This window comes from Hydra viridissima, unplaced genomic scaffold (assembly GCF_058129835.1).
Source record: "Hydra viridissima isolate aposymbiotic clone 2 unplaced genomic scaffold, HvirCarnegie_v1 scaffold_5, whole genome shotgun sequence".
NCBI lineage: Eukaryota > Metazoa > Cnidaria > Hydrozoa > Anthoathecata > Hydridae > Hydra > Hydra viridissima.
Window position 1 is genome coordinate 11,867,294 of NW_028324304.1, and position 16,083 is coordinate 11,883,376.

The window sequence follows — 16,083 nt, forward strand, 5'->3', positions numbered from 1 at the left end:
ATAATGTGATATATGTTGTATATGTTTGTATCATTTCTAATGTTTCAGGTGATTTTGGTTTTGTAGGTAAAAGTTCAAAGTTCATCAATATCAAATATTCGTTGCTTTTTAACTATATTTTAATTCTTACTTAACTTTAGGCTGTTAAATAATGAAGAACTTTAACAAGAAGGTTTAGAATTTGATTGTAATATAAATACAAGTAGAAGATTGAAAATAACAGTCTGATTAAATATTTTAAATTTTTCAAATTTTGGTTTGAACAGAAACTTTGATATTTAGCATTTTTAACACTTCTACTTTATGTTTACTAAAGTATTCTAGTTGTTCTAAATAAAATGCCAATTACTGTCATGTATAACATTTGGTTGTTTACAACAAGTAATTTAATAAAAATGTAGCAGTAAATCTGAAGTATTAATGAAAAATTTGCGTAATTTATTGTATGCAAGCTTAGTAATAAACTTGGTTATAACAACAAAACAACTTGGTTATAAACAACAAAACAACTTTCTTACATGATTAGTAAGAAAGTTGTTTTGTTGTTTATAACCAAGTTTTTATTTAATAAATTTAAAAAAGTTAAAAGTTGTTTAAAAAAAAGTTAACAGATGCAAATCTAAAGAAAGATTCTATAATTCTGTTCAATTTTTTGATAGGTTTTTATTTATAAATAATATTATTATTTAAAAATGGATGAAAAAAGTTCTTGTAGTTTAAATGAACATATTTTATAGTAAATGAAAAAAAAGGTTGCTTTTAACAGCAATTACTTTGGTGTCTGTCATGATTGTTTATTTGTATTTTGTAGTTAACAAATATTCTCAAAAACTGCAAGAACTATTTTCTACACTCAATAAAAATGGTTGACATTAGATGCTATTTTATTAAATACAAAGTAATAAAAGTTACAATTTTCTATTAAGATAAGAGCTTATTTACTATATAAAATATTTAAAATACTTATTAAAAGCTGTTATAATATTTTTTTTTTTTTTTTTGTATTTTTGATATGATTTTTTTCATAATTTAAATGTAATTTTTTCCATATTTTAAATTTTAGAAAAAAGTTAATAAGCATTGTTCTTATATTTTTTGATATGATTTTTTTCATAATTTAAATGTAATTTTTTCCATATTTTAAATTTTAGAAAAAAGTTAATAAGCATTGTTCTTATATTTTTTTTAGAATTTAAGATTTTTGTGACAATTTTTGTGATTTTTCAATGTTTAAAAAAAAGCACTGAGTTCCTAAACTCATTTTAATTAGATTAAATAAAGGTAACATACTAATTTTATTTTAGATGAAGAGGAAGAGTTTGAAAGTATATCACAAATTGGTTCAGTCAGTTATTACTGCTTAACTTTTATTTTTAAAACTTTGTAAGATCTTGTTTGATTTAATTTATATTTAATTTTAATGACATTTTTTGTATAAAAAATTTTTTGTTATAGAAACCTTGCAAACTTAAGTGGCCTACACTCTCTGATTCTGAAGGTATAAAATCGCAGAAATTGTAACTTTTTATATTTTCCCAAAAAATAAAGAACTTTTTGTATATTTCTATGCACCTATTAGCTTCTACTTTGTCACTTCTGAAAAATATTTTTTTGCTTTTTATAGGTGAATTAGTAGACACACAAACAACAAAAAATCTATCTATGTAAGATTATGTATGAATCATTTTTCAAATTTTTAAAGTAAAAGTTTTTGCGAAATGGTTTATTACTATGTTGACCCAAATTTCAAGTCATTAGTACATAACTAATGACTCAAATTTTGACTTTTATTGTTCTGTTTTCAAATTTGGACATAAAAATTGTGTTTTGACATAAAAGTCTGGTTGGTCTGACTCACCTAAAAAGGTTTGCAATCAATGCAATCAATATCCAGACTCCAAATGCCCAAAGTTTTACTTTTTTATTAGTATTGTAAAGATTTGCAAGTTGTTACCACCATTTCAGTCAATTAGTTCAATTATTCAATTATGTCTTTAGCATCAGTGTTGATTTGTGGAGTTTTTTTTTTATCAATCAGTTATCTCCTTTATCTAACAGCTATCTCCTTAGTAAAACTTGTAATTTGGTGTAGATTTTTCTGATCACTAGATAAGGACCTGATAAAAGTTGAATCAATCTCTAATGAATCAATTTCAATATCGTTTTTGGATTTCATTAATGGAAAATATAAGATCATTGGCAGGAGACATAAGTGTCCTGATGTTATCAAAAAGCTTGTTGTTTGAACAGTTTTCTCATCAATGCCTCAAGAACACCTGAATTAAGCTACACAGGGAAAACACTTCAATCAATTTAATTTGAAATAACACTAGTGTTGGTTTTAACCCAGGTTATTTTATCCAGTGACAAAAATGCTCTAGTATATGTCTTTCATTATTTGTAAATTGGAGAAGATATAATTCCATCTCCTAATACTAGTCTTTGTGAACCTTTCAATTTACTAGATTATGTCTATTGTGACAGGAATAATAACAGGCATAATCTCATTTTTTCTTCTTAATTTTATTTTAATACTGCTACTAAATGATAGAATTCAATGCAAACATTATGTATTGAATTCTATCATTTAGTAGCAGTATTAAAATGAAATTTACTTTTAATATTCCTATTTTAGCATGTTCAAGAGAACATGCTAAAATAGGTTTAGTACAGATCATAAGAACATTTTTATATCTGTGGCAAACCTAATACAAAAATTATCTTTAAGAAAACCTACATCTGAGAAAACTTGCACTTAGCTATATCAAATAGTTTGTCCAGAAAAGAATTGAACTTGAAATCCATTCAAGCTCTCATTAACAATATATGTTGCTTTTTTCCTCTCTTTCTAATTTCTCAATATTCGTGAAGCTTTTGCTGCGTCAATCTCCTAAGGCCTCTTCCCAGAAGATTGTTGAGTTATCTAGTTTCTTAAAACCGAGTAGTTAGGTTCTGAAGTATGTTGATGCTAGTATTTAGATATCAGCAACACTATAAAATGTTCCTGATATTTTTTCTCTAATAATTTGTTAATTTTTAAACCATTTCGCTTTTCAGTGGTTAACCTGTATTTGAAAAATCTTGATATCAAATTAGCAGTGATATCTATCATAATCTGTTAGTTTAATATGTTTTATTTTACTTTAGATTGTTAAAAAATTCATTGAAGAGTGATCGATCAGATTTCTTTGAAATGAATAATCCAACAAGAAAACAGTGTAATTTAAAATTCACTGAGTTAAATAAAAAGGTGATGAAGTTTGAAAGTTTAAAGTCCCAATATACAAAAAAATTACAAATAATTTATGGTCAATTTTAATTAAAGAAAAAATGTCATTGTGTAAACATTACCACTTATAATAGTGTCAGAATAATCTATGATTGATGCTAGTAATCCATGATAACGCTTATAATAGAAAGTAAAATCATCACCAAGAAAGTATTTATCTGCATTGCTTAATTGTTCAAAAGTTTGAGATTTCTTAGTAAAAATAGTTCTCATGTGAAAATTTGTGGTTTAGTTCGATGCTGTTGAAAACTTGAAAGTTGCTCAAAAGTCAGGCAGTAAACAAGTTTGGAATGTAGCCGATGCTGATAGTGAAACAGGAGATGATAGAAATGAAACTGGTCTAGGTAATGCTACTGGTAATTGAAAATATGCACCCAAACACCTATTGTACTTACAAGGTATTCTTAAAGTATTTAAACTTTTGTTTAAGCTGGAGGTGTTAAGCTCCGGTTCGTATCTTTTTTTAGTAAATTTAGTAGAAATAAAAAAAACTATCATTATAATTGTATGGCAGGTTTAGCCAATTATGGTTGGAGTACTTGATTACATTAACCAATAGTAGCTTTCTGTCAACTGAACTGAATGACTAATAGGTATAAGTGACATTTTATTGCCAATATGTAAGAATTTAGGCTTCTGCTAGAAGAATCAAGAAAGAGCTCCCATTCACTTGGCTAGTAAGAAACGTCCAGTGCCTCAATTTTCTTTATTTCTGAACCAAAAGTATAGAGTTTATTTAGAGAGGAGTTTGCTCTTACTAAGACGGAAAGCAAGAAGTTGTGCATTCTCTTTAGAAAAAGAAAGATTTCTGGTCAAGTCATTAAATTGACTTCGATGTGTCAGTGTCCTCCATTTTCTTCTAGCTTGGTTATTTCAGGTGGAGAAAGAACTGGAACTCCTGGACCATTTGGTAATCGTTTAATGGCAGAAGAAATATCAGGATAGACAACAATGTGCTTATTCTTCTTATTGACACCTAAAAAAAAGTTTCACAGATTTGACTTTTAATACACTCGACCACCGTTTTCACAATTTGAACACAATTTTGATACACAATTAGAATTTTAATAGGCTACCAAAAGGTCTCAATAAATGTGTTTGGATTTGTTAAGAACTATCTTTTTTTTTTAAAGTAGTTATAATCTTACCTCGAAGATTGGTCATGCAAAAATAGCAGCCTGTAACATATCAAGATTTTTCTCCTTGCCTTCTGTCCACGCTATAGGTACACCAAATGACAGACGGTTTCTTTGTAAAAAAAAAAGTATGAATTATCACACATTGGATGGTTTCCAATATGAAAAAATCATTTTAACTATTGTAAATGAAGAATACTGAAATTCTCAATAAAAAAAGTTAAAAATTAAAAAAAATTATTTGCTTATAGAAGAAAATTCAATGTGAGAAGTGTGCGTGCAGTGTTAGAAACAAGAGTTGGGAACGAAAGGGCATTGTGATTATTCGAGCCATTCAATACGAAGAAAATTACTAATACCGACGACGTAGTTATTAGTAGTACCTCGTCTCTTCACTTTTAATTTGTTTTTTGTCGTTCGTCTTCAAATCCTCTTCTCTCACTCAGCTAACAAGTAAGTTGGCGATTTCTAAAACTGTATTTACTGTAAATGTGCAATTGAAAAGAAAATACAAAGACATAATATAATGTTTATAAGAAATTTTAAAATCAATGTGTAATATAATTTTTTTTTTTTTCTTATTGAAAAACATTTATTAATAGAAAATTTTAAAAAGTGTCTGAGTTGATGCTTTGTATACATAGAAATTATAATAATATTGTATGAGTGATTTTTATATATAAGAATTGTAATAAAAAAAAAAGTGTTGCAAATAGAAAAAGTTTCAAAAAGTCTGATATAAAAATGTGTTTCTTTTTATAAAGTTTTTAAATAATTTAAAATGTCTGTAAACATCCAACTAAATAAATTGAACTAAAAAGCTACTTGAACCATGTTACCTGAACTATACTGTGAGGAAGCTAAGTCTAAGTGAAACAAGATGCTGTTTATAACAATATAATCACCTAAAAACATTAAATATTTTACACAGCAACGAATAAAAAATGAAAAAACGCCAACGCCCAAAGTATTATAATCAATATAAAAAGCGAGAAACAAAAAAAGAGATAAGAAAAAAGATAGACAGTCAGGAGATACAAGAGACTTAGCTTCCTCGCAATACTACATATTTTCTCAAAAGAAAACAAAAATCTTTTCAAAATAGGCTAATAACTGAATTCTTTTCTTAATCCAAACTTAAAAAAGCTCTCATGAAACTAATTCATAGCTAACACAGCTAAAAGAAAAAACTTACTAATTCATCATCAGCTAAAAGAGAAAAATCTTTATATAAAGTTCACCACTTTGTAGTAAATACATGCGACTTGCCATTAATTATATAGAAAAACGAAGCGCATAACGATTACCTTTGTAAGCTGACTTTAATTTTTATTAAATTAAACGGAAAGCGTTTAAAAACAAACTAAATCCAAAACGTTCGCATTGTTCAACTTTACTCTTTTCATTTCGGAAGAACTGGAAAGCCACGCTTTACTAAAAAAAGGTAATAAAAATGAAATAAGCAAACAACAACATAAAAAGGACAGAAGTGATGCACTTCTAGTGACAAGACGTGTCACATTTGATATTAGTTTTGCAATTCACATTTATCAATTCACATTCATTAATGACTAATGAAACACGGCGATCTTTCGTATATAGATTTTCCTAATATCCGTGGATCTGGAAATTACCAAATAGTGAAACAACTCCATGTAACCTATTTAAAATGTTATATACAATACGAATTCACCTTACTTTATAAATATAAACTTGTGCGTTATACAGTCAGAACGTTGTTTTTTTGTTTTCAAAAAAAAAAGATGTTGTTTTGACAAAACCATGCAAATAAAATGCACTTATAAGATTACCGACGTTCGGGGGCAGATAATCGACGTTCGGGGGCATTTAAAAATAAGCACTAAGGAACAAAGGAATTTTAATTTTTTTTTTGACAATTAGGAAAAATAAGACCTGTTTTATCAAGAAAAGTAAAAAGAGAAAGGTTTGTTATTTTTGTTATGGAGAATTTACTATTTAAAAAATCAGTCTTTTTTTAGAACTTTTAGCCGAATGCGTCGCAAGATTCCAGGTCTGTAAAATTATTTAACTTTAAAGAAATAGTTGCGTGTCTGTATTTTGTTTAAATAAAAAACGAAATAATTTCTTTCTGTATTTCGTTTCGTTTTATAAAAGTAGGTGTTTTTAATGTTTCTTTCTTTAACATGAAGTAAATTTTTGATATCGCCAGAAAATGATTAGACTCAAATCGTAAACGAAGTTACAAAAATGAAATTATTTTCTATAATTTCAAAGTAAGTGAAGATAAAATAAGGTTATAGTTCTTCGAGCTGTAATAGTATAACTGGAATTAATTAACTAATAGTTATTAATAGTTCTTCTCGTTTAGATGAAAAAGTTATCATGGGATAGTGTAGTGAATATTGGAGTATCTAGAGTCAGGAAATGGTTAGCCAATGTTTGAATGCGTTTTAAAACATGGTGAAGATAAAATTGGTATGTCTTTGTCTGTGAATCCGAGGATTGCGAGTTATGGATTAAAAAACTTCCAAATGCAAACTTTGTGTTTACAGATTATAAGCGAATTTGTGCTCAGCACTAGCCTAAAGATGCAGAATTAATTAAATTCAAAGGTGGTAGTTTTGTTCCAGTGCATCCTCCATCAGTCTTTAAAGGTATACCAGTGTCTTGTATTCCAATAGTGTCTAGAAAACTAGATGTCACTGGGTTAATGTGCTATGAAAGAATAGTTTACCTGATGAGTTCGAAAACTTCAAAAAAATGGATGCTATTCAATTTAATTCAATTGTAAAAAATTTGAAGTCAATGATATATAACTGTGAAGAAAAATTTTATTTTGTTGAAAAAGAAAAAAATATATCTTTATCATATGAACATGGTGGACCAGTACCTAAGTTTTCAATATATATAACTTTAGAAGATTCTGGAGATATTTATTTTCTTTTTTAAACAAAGGAATTATTAAATATTATTCTCAACTGGAGAATGCTGTTAATAATGAAACAGATTCTAAGCGAGCAAGTTATTTTAGTCACCAAAACCAATTAAATGACAAAATTTTGGATCAGTTCTCAAAGTTTTTTGTGATGAAACAGTTGCAGCATTATGTGTAAAAATTCCTGAAGCTAAAGATACTGCACTTTTTATTGAAATAGTTGTCAAGTGATGGCTTATTGTCAACAGTAAAGGTCTAGATATTAGATTAAACGATATTCAAAGAAAGCCTATTACTTCAGTCAATGGCAAATAGATTTCTTAGAGAACTACATTTCTTATTGCAAAAAACTTCTAAAAGATTAGCAAGCTGTGCCAAGTATTTTTTGAATTGCGGTGTATCTTATGTATTGCTAGGACATATGCAATCAGATACACTAGAAAAACAGTTTAGGAAATATCAGTAAGAGTCAGGTGGCACATCTGATAACTGTGCAAAATGTTATTCAAAAATTTAGAATTGAAAAACTGGAAAGTTGCTAGATGAGCAGGCAGATTTTACAATATTTCCTCCTGCTCACCACCACTGTAATAACTGTGAATTTGATCTGGAGTTTGATATGTCAATATGTGAAAATTGTGAGGTTCAGTTGCCAAATGAATGCAAACAAGGGCTTTTATATATTGCAGGTTTTATTGCTTACAAACTTCCAGAATTACATTCAATTTTAGAAGAAACAGATACCTTTGATATGTTTCAAAAATATGGAACTTTGATTAGTTCTTTAAACAGGGGAAGACTAAGAGAACCTTCTGACAATTTAGTCTACATTGTTACTTATTGTTTTTTTATATTTGAAGTGACACTTGTGAATAAAGTTTCACCATTGCTGTGCAAGAGAGGATTAATTGACATTTTTATTAACTGCTATAGTAAAGTTCAATTGCTTGTTCAAAGTGTTAAAAAAGTTTGATGCATTTTGGCAAACATTTTTTAAAACAATTATTGTAAAAAACACTCTGAAGATTTTGGGAAGGAATGTTTAATAAAACAAGCAAAACTTTCAACTTCAAAATAAAATACTTTGAATTAAAAAAGTCAAAATAATTTTAATAAAATAAAGTTAACATATTTGTTTGTTTTGATCAAAAAGATTATTATTTGTATCACAAGTGTTAAACAGCTAAAATAAACATATAGTTTATGAAAATGAGATTTAGTCGTTTTTAGCTAAACTCTTTAAATTTTTATTGCAATTAATAACCAACAATAGTGCACCATCATGTTGGTATTCCATCTTCCTTGATACCGGACTTCAAGCTCTTTCAAATCTTGGTGAAATCTTTCGCCTTGTTCTTCGCTAACGGCTCCTAGATTTTCTGGGAAGTAATCAATATTAGAATTTAAGAAATGAAGTTTAATGCTCATATTACAACCCATTACACCCAAATTGGAAATCATTTTGGCCACTATTTCTTTATAGTCGGAGCTTTTATTGTTCCCCAAAAATTTTGTCACCACTTCCTTAAATGACTGCCATGCTTGCAACTCGATATCATTAAGTTTTTCATCAAACTTTTCATCCGACATTAATTTCCTAATATCAGGGCCGACGAAAATTCCTTCTTTTATCTTAGCTTCTGATAAAGATGGAAAAACTGAATGCAGATATTTGAAGCCTTCCCCCTCTTTATTTAAAGCCTTCACAAATTGCTTCATTATACCCAATTTGATGTGCAATGGTGGCAGTAAAACTTTTTCTCTGGGAACCAAACTCTGTTTAAGTACGTTTTTGAATCCTGGGGTTAGTTCAGTTCTTGGAGTCCATTCCTTTTTGGTTCAATGATGTTGTTTATCCCGGCTATCCCACTCGCAAAGAAAGCACTGGTATTTTGTATAACCACCTTGTTGGCCTAGTAGCATGCTTATGATTTTCAAATCTCCACACAACATCCAACCGTGTTGCTCATAAGCTATATTAGTCAAAAACTTTTCCAAATTTTCATAACATTCCTTTAAATGGACAGAATGTGCAACAGGTAACGAGGCATATGTATTCCCATTATGCAGAAGAACTGCTTTCAAACTTCTTTTTGAGGAGTCAATAAACAATCTCCACTCGTTAGGATCGTATTCAATGTCATACATTTTCGCCAAGCCTGGAATATCTTTACAGAACACTAAATCTTCATCTTCAGCGAAGAATGGAAGAAAATCTTTTTCTCTGTGACGGTACCATGAAAATGAAGTACCAGGTGCCAGCATATTTCTTTCTTTTAATCGTGATCCGAGGAGTTCCGCTGCATCTTTGGGAAGATTCAAATCTCTTGTCAAGTCGTTTAAATGTGACTGTGAAAAGAGCTGATAAGCGTCAGAATCTCCATGAAAATCAGGATCAGATTGGTGTACATCCTTTTCCTCTATATCACAGTCAGAATTTTCAATTTGTAGAGCTGGAACCGGGGGCTGCACCATTTTTGAATCGCCAAATATTGCAGGCGTAACTGATGACACGTTTGGATAGTTTATGTCCCTTTTATTTTTTGAATTGTATCCAGTTATGTCAGAACAACAAAAGTAGCAATCTTTAACATGGTCTTTAGGCTCTCTCCATAGCACAGGCGAAACGATTTTGAAGCTATTTTTCTGTCCTTTTGACCACTTGCGAAGTTCTAATAAACAAGTCGTACAAATTTTATGAGGTGCCCAAGTTTTGTCTTGGTTACTTAAAACGAGTCCAAAATAACTTTTATAAATATTTTTTACAAAGTCTGTAATACTGTTTCGTTGTTTTATCACCATAAATTTCCCGCAAATATAGCAGAAACAATTAGGAGAGTTTAAACAACTTCGCGATGCCATTTTAAAGTTTATGTTGCAAGATGCGCACTTCAACTGTTAAATTTCTAAATCAGTGCGGGTACTTATACAAAAATCCTTTGGTTTATCTTAATTACACCCTTTTCTAATAATATTCACAACAATTAGTTAATATTACCGAATCATTATGTAATAATGAGCTCATTACTAAATTAAGCCAAAATGACCCGTTTTTGACATGTTTAATGCGAATTACTAATACTTATTATGTAGTCATTAACAAATTACTAATTGGCGTTAATTTCTATGTTCCCTTACACTAATTATATGAAATAAAAATTGAGCTGAAGTAAATTAATAACGTTTAAGACATTTCAAAAGGTAGGTGCTCAACTACTTTAAAGCAAAATCTTAAATATTCCATATCAAAAAATCCTGACGTGATGGATTTTTTTTATTATTTTTCTCGTAATCAGCACATCAGAAACTATAAAAAACGTTACTCAGATTTTAAAGAGGAAAACCATTGCAGGCGTAAAAAAGTCGGCCTTTGCTAATTTTACGGAAAATGAACTGTCGCGGCCTGTTTATGAAAGCCTTGAAATTACAGAATGAAAAATCTTATAAAAATAAGACCGAATGATAAAACACGGACGATCTCGAAAAATTTACTTAATAAGTCAAATAGAAGATCGCCGTGAAAGTAGTCAATGGCTTATTTAATATTTTACTCGGGAAAATTTTAATGAATTTTCCAAAAATAGCACCCTCTACCATGCTCCTTCCCTTCTGTCCAGGCCATAATAATGTTTGTTTTTTTTTTTTTTTAAAGCTGTGTTCTTGAGAGTCTCAAGAAAGAATCTAACTACAGTAGATGCTAGATATTAACAGCGTTTTTTTTGCTTAATTTATTAAGTTTGTTTTTAAAATTAATCTCTGAAATGGAATTGACAACATCACTTTCCAAACGATTCCAATTTTCAACATTACGGTTCGTGAAGAAATAATGCCTCGGCAAGAAGTTTGGAACATACTGCCTTCTCAACCTTTGATTTTATAAATAAGTTTTATAAATAAGTTAATCTTATTTTGAAAAAAAAATTTATTGCTCATTTCTCAGTTGCTGCAATCTTAGCAAACTTTGAGATTTTATCACAATTCTTGATTGAGAGTTTATTTGGTAAATCATCTTCAGGATAGAAAAAAACAAAAACATTTTATTTAAAATGTCACGGGAGAATGTTTTTTTTTTTTTTTTTTTTCATAAGCATACATAACAAGTCATGGTTTTACATCAAATGATAGACCGTTTGCAAATTATTTTAGCTGATAAAATGAAGACTCAAATCACAGATCATTTAATATTGCATTCGGGTCCTTAACAAAGGGTACCTTTTATACCAATTGTTCTCATGTTGCTCTGAGATTCGTGGGTTTTATTTTATATCTCTTTTTTAGTAGTTAAACAGATTCTGCAAGACCTGAATGAATTAAATTAATCTTAACCACCAATTTGGTGAGCTGATAGATTTTCAGCACAAATCATTGCTAAGGAACTTTTTAATTTGTAAACAGTACGTTCCCTAACTTTACTTCATTCAACTTCTAATAATTTTAAATCGATCAAAGGTTGTAACACTAGTAAGACCATCTTTAATTAAAGATGAATAAAGTAGTACAACTAGCTGAATCGTATCTTTGTGATTGTAGATATTTATTGAAAGTTATTTTGGGTGGAGGATAGATCTTTACTTAGTGAATGCTGAGATTATGTTAGCCTATCCAAATAATACAATTACCCTGAATCATGGGAGCTTAAAATACTTAGTAATCTAATGCATTATATCTTTCCTCTCTCAATTTGTGTAAACAAATTTAAATTGTATAATTTTTTTACACAATTATAAAAAGATTCAGTTTATGGTGAATATTAAAGTTCACTATAAACTATAGTTTGCTGCTCTGATCTTCTAAGTTTTATTTTCTTGCCACGGCTATAATAAAATAGCAAAACTTTACAAAATTTCAACTGCGTTTAACTGTATTTAATCGCATTTATCTGCATTTATGACCCACTTTAAGTGCTTTGTCAATATCTTTTTAAAATAGTGGTGTAATATTTTTTGTATTTGATTGAAGTTCTTATATACGTTTAAAGTTATTATTTAATCAGCTTTTATATATGACTTAAAAAGTTAATGGTATAATAGTTGAATTGCTATTTCATGGAGTAAAGAATACTAATAGCTTTCAAAATTTCTTGCTTATTTTTCTTGCTTAGCTTTTCTCTTAAAATTTCCATGTGTATAACATGTAATTACTGTCATCCCAGAAAACCTTACGAAAAAAGGTAATATATATGCATAGTATATTTCCAGTTTCGTACAAAAAGTTCGTCCGAGTGTTTCACCGCAATATTAAGGTATTGTACTATACCATTCGGTATTATATCATTCAGCATTCGTACCCATGGGGATGGGATAATTCCTCTATTTATGTGCAATCTCTAGTATTCAAGCCAAACTAGCAGTGCTGCAGTAAGAAACTAGCTAATTCTCATATTCACCTGTCTCTATTCACTTTATGTCATTTTGTAACCAAGACTGAAGTTTTCCCTTTTCTTACACTTTTTTTTACAGATCGAGCAAAAGTTATATGGCACATACACAAATCTTTAATATTTCTTATTTTCTCACCTTCAATTATCGTTTGACAGGCTCCTGTGTAAATTCCTTTTGGTTGGGTACCCCAAGCAGAGGCCTCTTTTAAATTGTTTTCGTAAAACTACAACATAAAAAATAAAGATTAAAATGTAAATTAAAAATCATATTAAATAAATTCAATTATTACATGTAACAAAGATGCAAAATCTTTTTATAATCTTTTTTTGTGCAAGTTGGTTGTTACAGAAGGGAGTGTTATTTGTTACAAAACTGTTACAAAAAGTTTTAATTTTCACGTTTTTGAATTATTTTTTGTATTTTTATTAAAGAGATCATACACGCTAAAAAAAGTGCAAACTTCGTCAAAAACAAACTGTCCATGCTAGAAAGATTTGTTTATATCAGTCAGTTTATATTTGCTACTTTTCGATATATCGAGAAATAGCAAATATAAACTGACTGACGTTATAGGAACTTATTGATATTGTTGTATTCATGCTTCTGTAGCTGATTGACATACCTCTTTTTTAATCAAATAAAAAAGTATTTTATCCGAATAATAATTATAATCATAACAAAATGGAGATGTATATTTTTCCTTTTTCATCAAAAGTAAATTACTTCTTTCATCGTTTATTTATTCAAAAAAAAAACATCTTAATCTTCCATTAGCAATACATAAAATCATACACGCGGAGCAAAACAGTTCCAAGACTACTAGATTCTTGGAAGCTCGACGAGGAGGTGGTAAATCAATCAAAATACACCTTATGACAAGTACTAACAACATTACGACAAGTTAGCATTAAAATTGCTGAATCGAATTCCGTTTAAATTAGTTAGTCACATTATAAATGTAGCACCAAACAAAATTACGAAACCGAAAAAAAAGTGTTAAAACTTAATATTGATGTAACTTTCTTGATTTCTTTGAAATGATTAATCTTAAATTATGGAATGCTGTATTTATCAATTTTAAAAATCTGTCTTAACAATTGCTTCAAAAGCAGGCCATACCCCTTATGCAAAACTTTTCATAAAAGTTAGAAATCTTTCTTAAGATGTAACATACTACCAGCTCGAGGGCTTTTTTGAAGGATTTATTTAAAAATTATTTAAAAAAAAGTTTTAAAGGAAGATTGGTGAATGCTTATTTTTCAAAGAGAATTCGCTACAAGTGTTTAAGTCTTGAACTTTGAAAGATTTAATACTTAGCTACAGCATGTATTGACTTTCATACAAACATTTGTAAAATTTTTAGCAACAAAACCTTTTGTACTCTTACGATCAAATTTTACCATATCTAAAGTCTTTGTAACAAAATGATAAACACAGATGTTGCGAACGTATGCTTTTAAAAGAAAAACATCTGGTTTTGCGCACAGAAAAAATTTCTTTAGGGGAAATTTTAACTTCTATGTTAATATAATCAAAAAAACAGCTCTTAAAATTTAAAACATTTTTTAGGCATTGCATTTTAGCTTTGTTCATTTTCCAATTTTTTTTGTTGTTTTTTTTTTTTTTTTTTTTTTTTTAAGTGATCATAAATTTATGTGTTGTTGTCTTTTGAAAAAACTTTTGGTTAAAATAAACAATAAGTAATCTGAAGTCAGGTTAATTTTTAAATGAAAATACTTTAAGGATCATTTTTTTTTTTTTTTTTTAAATTATATCTTAAAAAGCTTCAAAATTGAAAGCTTGAAAATAAGAATTAAAATGAACAAGATTTTGCTGATTTCGTTTTTTTTTCTTTTTAATTGTTTCTAATCGGCTGAATTTTTTTAACCTCGTTTATGCATTCGACTTTAAAATTAAAAATATTAAATTCAGTCATACAAAAAAAATTGAAGGCGCTTTACAGATCAAACATTAAAACGTGCAATATCAACATAAAGTTTTTTTTTTATATATTCAATTATACACATGTATAAATTATGTAGATAATATCATGAAATTTGGGTAATGTTTTCCCTTGAAAAATGTGTTGATGTTTGCTTTAGATTTTTTTAACAATAGAATTTAGTAATTGCGTTCCTTGCTTTGCTGCCCATAAAATATGTCATTGTTGACCGAGACTTCATTATCACTGTCATGCTTTAAAAGCCAGCGAAGTATTAATTTCTCAATACCCTGCTTCTGTTGAAGTTCACTTTTTAAAAATTATGAGTAAAAAAGTAACCATGGATGTAATAGCAACTGAAGAAAATATATCGTCTCGAGTTAAAAGAATTATAGACACAAATGGAAGAAAGCGACGCATATACAGTATAATACATCAGGATCCCAAACAAAGCACTCGTCGTTTTCGTGCAAATGATCGTGAAAGGCATCGCATGAATTCTCTTAACGGAGCCCTTCAAACATTAAAAAGATGTGTTCCTTTGTATCATGGAAAACGAAGAGTAACGAAGCTACAAATTTTACAGTTCGCTTGTCATTATATAAATGATCTTTCAGATATTTTGTGCAACCCAAGCTCAGCTTTACACGATACGTTCGAAGAGAGCCGTAACTCTCAGATAAATTCATTAATAAATATAATGGATGTACGAGGAGCAGATGATATGGAGTTCTATCCGACAACAACTTCACTTTCAAATCTATCCATGATGGAAAGAATGGACTACATAGCGTGTCACAGCAATAACATGTTTTCTGATGTAAATATGTTTCCAGTATCTCACCTTTATCCTTTAGTAAATATTTCTCAATGTTCCGTCAGCAATCCTCTTTTTCAGATGTAATCGATTGAGTGTCAGCAGTTTTGTAAACAATTATTTAAATTAATTAAAATATCTGCAAGTTTTTATATTTGAACATTTTATAATTTTTAATAACTTTTGTAAATCAACTTAGCTTGTACTGTAAGACCAGTGATGTTATTGCGGCAAGGGTAGGCGACGCTTGTGATACTTTGGGGTAAAAGGGCCTCAAAATATGGGTATATATATATATTTGGGGTAAAAGGGCCACAAGAGGGCAACAAAACTCAAGAGCCACATAATACAAGCGCATTCCCATTTTTCAAATAAAAAAATGTTTTTTTTTTCACTTGAAATTTTCATCATTAAATTTACGTTATATTTTTTCGTTCTAAGTTTAACGTTTACAATATATATATATATATATATATATATATATATATATATATATATATATATATATATATATATATATATATAATTGATATTCTAATTGATATTTTAATTGATTTATTATTATTCACAATAAAGTTTTATTTTCGGATACTTATCTCTC

General features: G+C 28.8%; 2 protein-coding genes and 2 long non-coding RNA genes across 11 annotated transcripts in view; 3 read left to right on the forward strand and 1 right to left on the reverse strand.

The window, feature by feature from the left end:
* Positions 1-5,170, forward strand: part of LOC145188762 (uncharacterized) — a 29,927-nt gene extending 24,757 nt beyond the window's left edge. For 4 of the 8 annotated variants that reach the window (XR_016452342.1, XM_090086827.1, XM_090086829.1 and 1 more), the window contains 6 exons: positions 1,305-1,345; positions 1,456-1,498; positions 1,625-1,664; positions 3,148-3,250; positions 3,522-3,687; positions 4,677-5,170. Coding sequence is in view for 4 of the 8 variants with exons in the window: in XM_090086827.1 (XP_089942953.1) it covers positions 1,305-1,345; positions 1,456-1,498; positions 1,625-1,664; positions 3,148-3,250; positions 3,522-3,653 (359 nt within the window). In the remaining 4 variants the exon portion in view is untranslated. The other 4 variants (XR_016452340.1, XM_090086828.1, XR_016452341.1 and 1 more) reach the window with 4 other exon arrangements.
* Positions 4,127-14,180, reverse strand: LOC149888712 (uncharacterized). The gene is made up of 6 exons (XR_016452346.1): positions 14,124-14,180; positions 12,859-12,946; positions 5,265-5,330; positions 4,809-4,899; positions 4,438-4,537; positions 4,127-4,265 (listed from the first exon to the last, which is right to left on the reverse strand). It is a non-coding gene; the product is annotated as an uncharacterized LOC149888712 (long non-coding RNA).
* LOC149888713 (uncharacterized) lies at positions 6,426-7,854 on the forward strand. The gene is made up of 2 exons (XR_016452347.1): positions 6,426-6,680; positions 6,762-7,854. It is a non-coding gene; the product is annotated as an uncharacterized LOC149888713 (long non-coding RNA).
* A 709-nt stretch (positions 14,181-14,889) lies between the features above and the next one.
* Positions 14,890-15,763, forward strand: LOC145189091 (uncharacterized). Its single transcript, XM_080065662.2, has one exon. It carries the CDS (start codon positions 14,988-14,990, stop codon positions 15,567-15,569), a length of 582 nt encoding a protein of 193 aa, XP_079921788.2. The 5' UTR covers positions 14,890-14,987; the 3' UTR covers positions 15,570-15,763.
* Positions 15,764-16,083: the final 320 nt, after the last annotated feature.

Coding starts and splice junctions, on each gene's coding strand:
- LOC145189091 (XM_080065662.2), top strand. CDS start 14,988: ATGAGTAAAAAAGTAACCATGGATGTAATAGCAACTGAAGAAAATATA.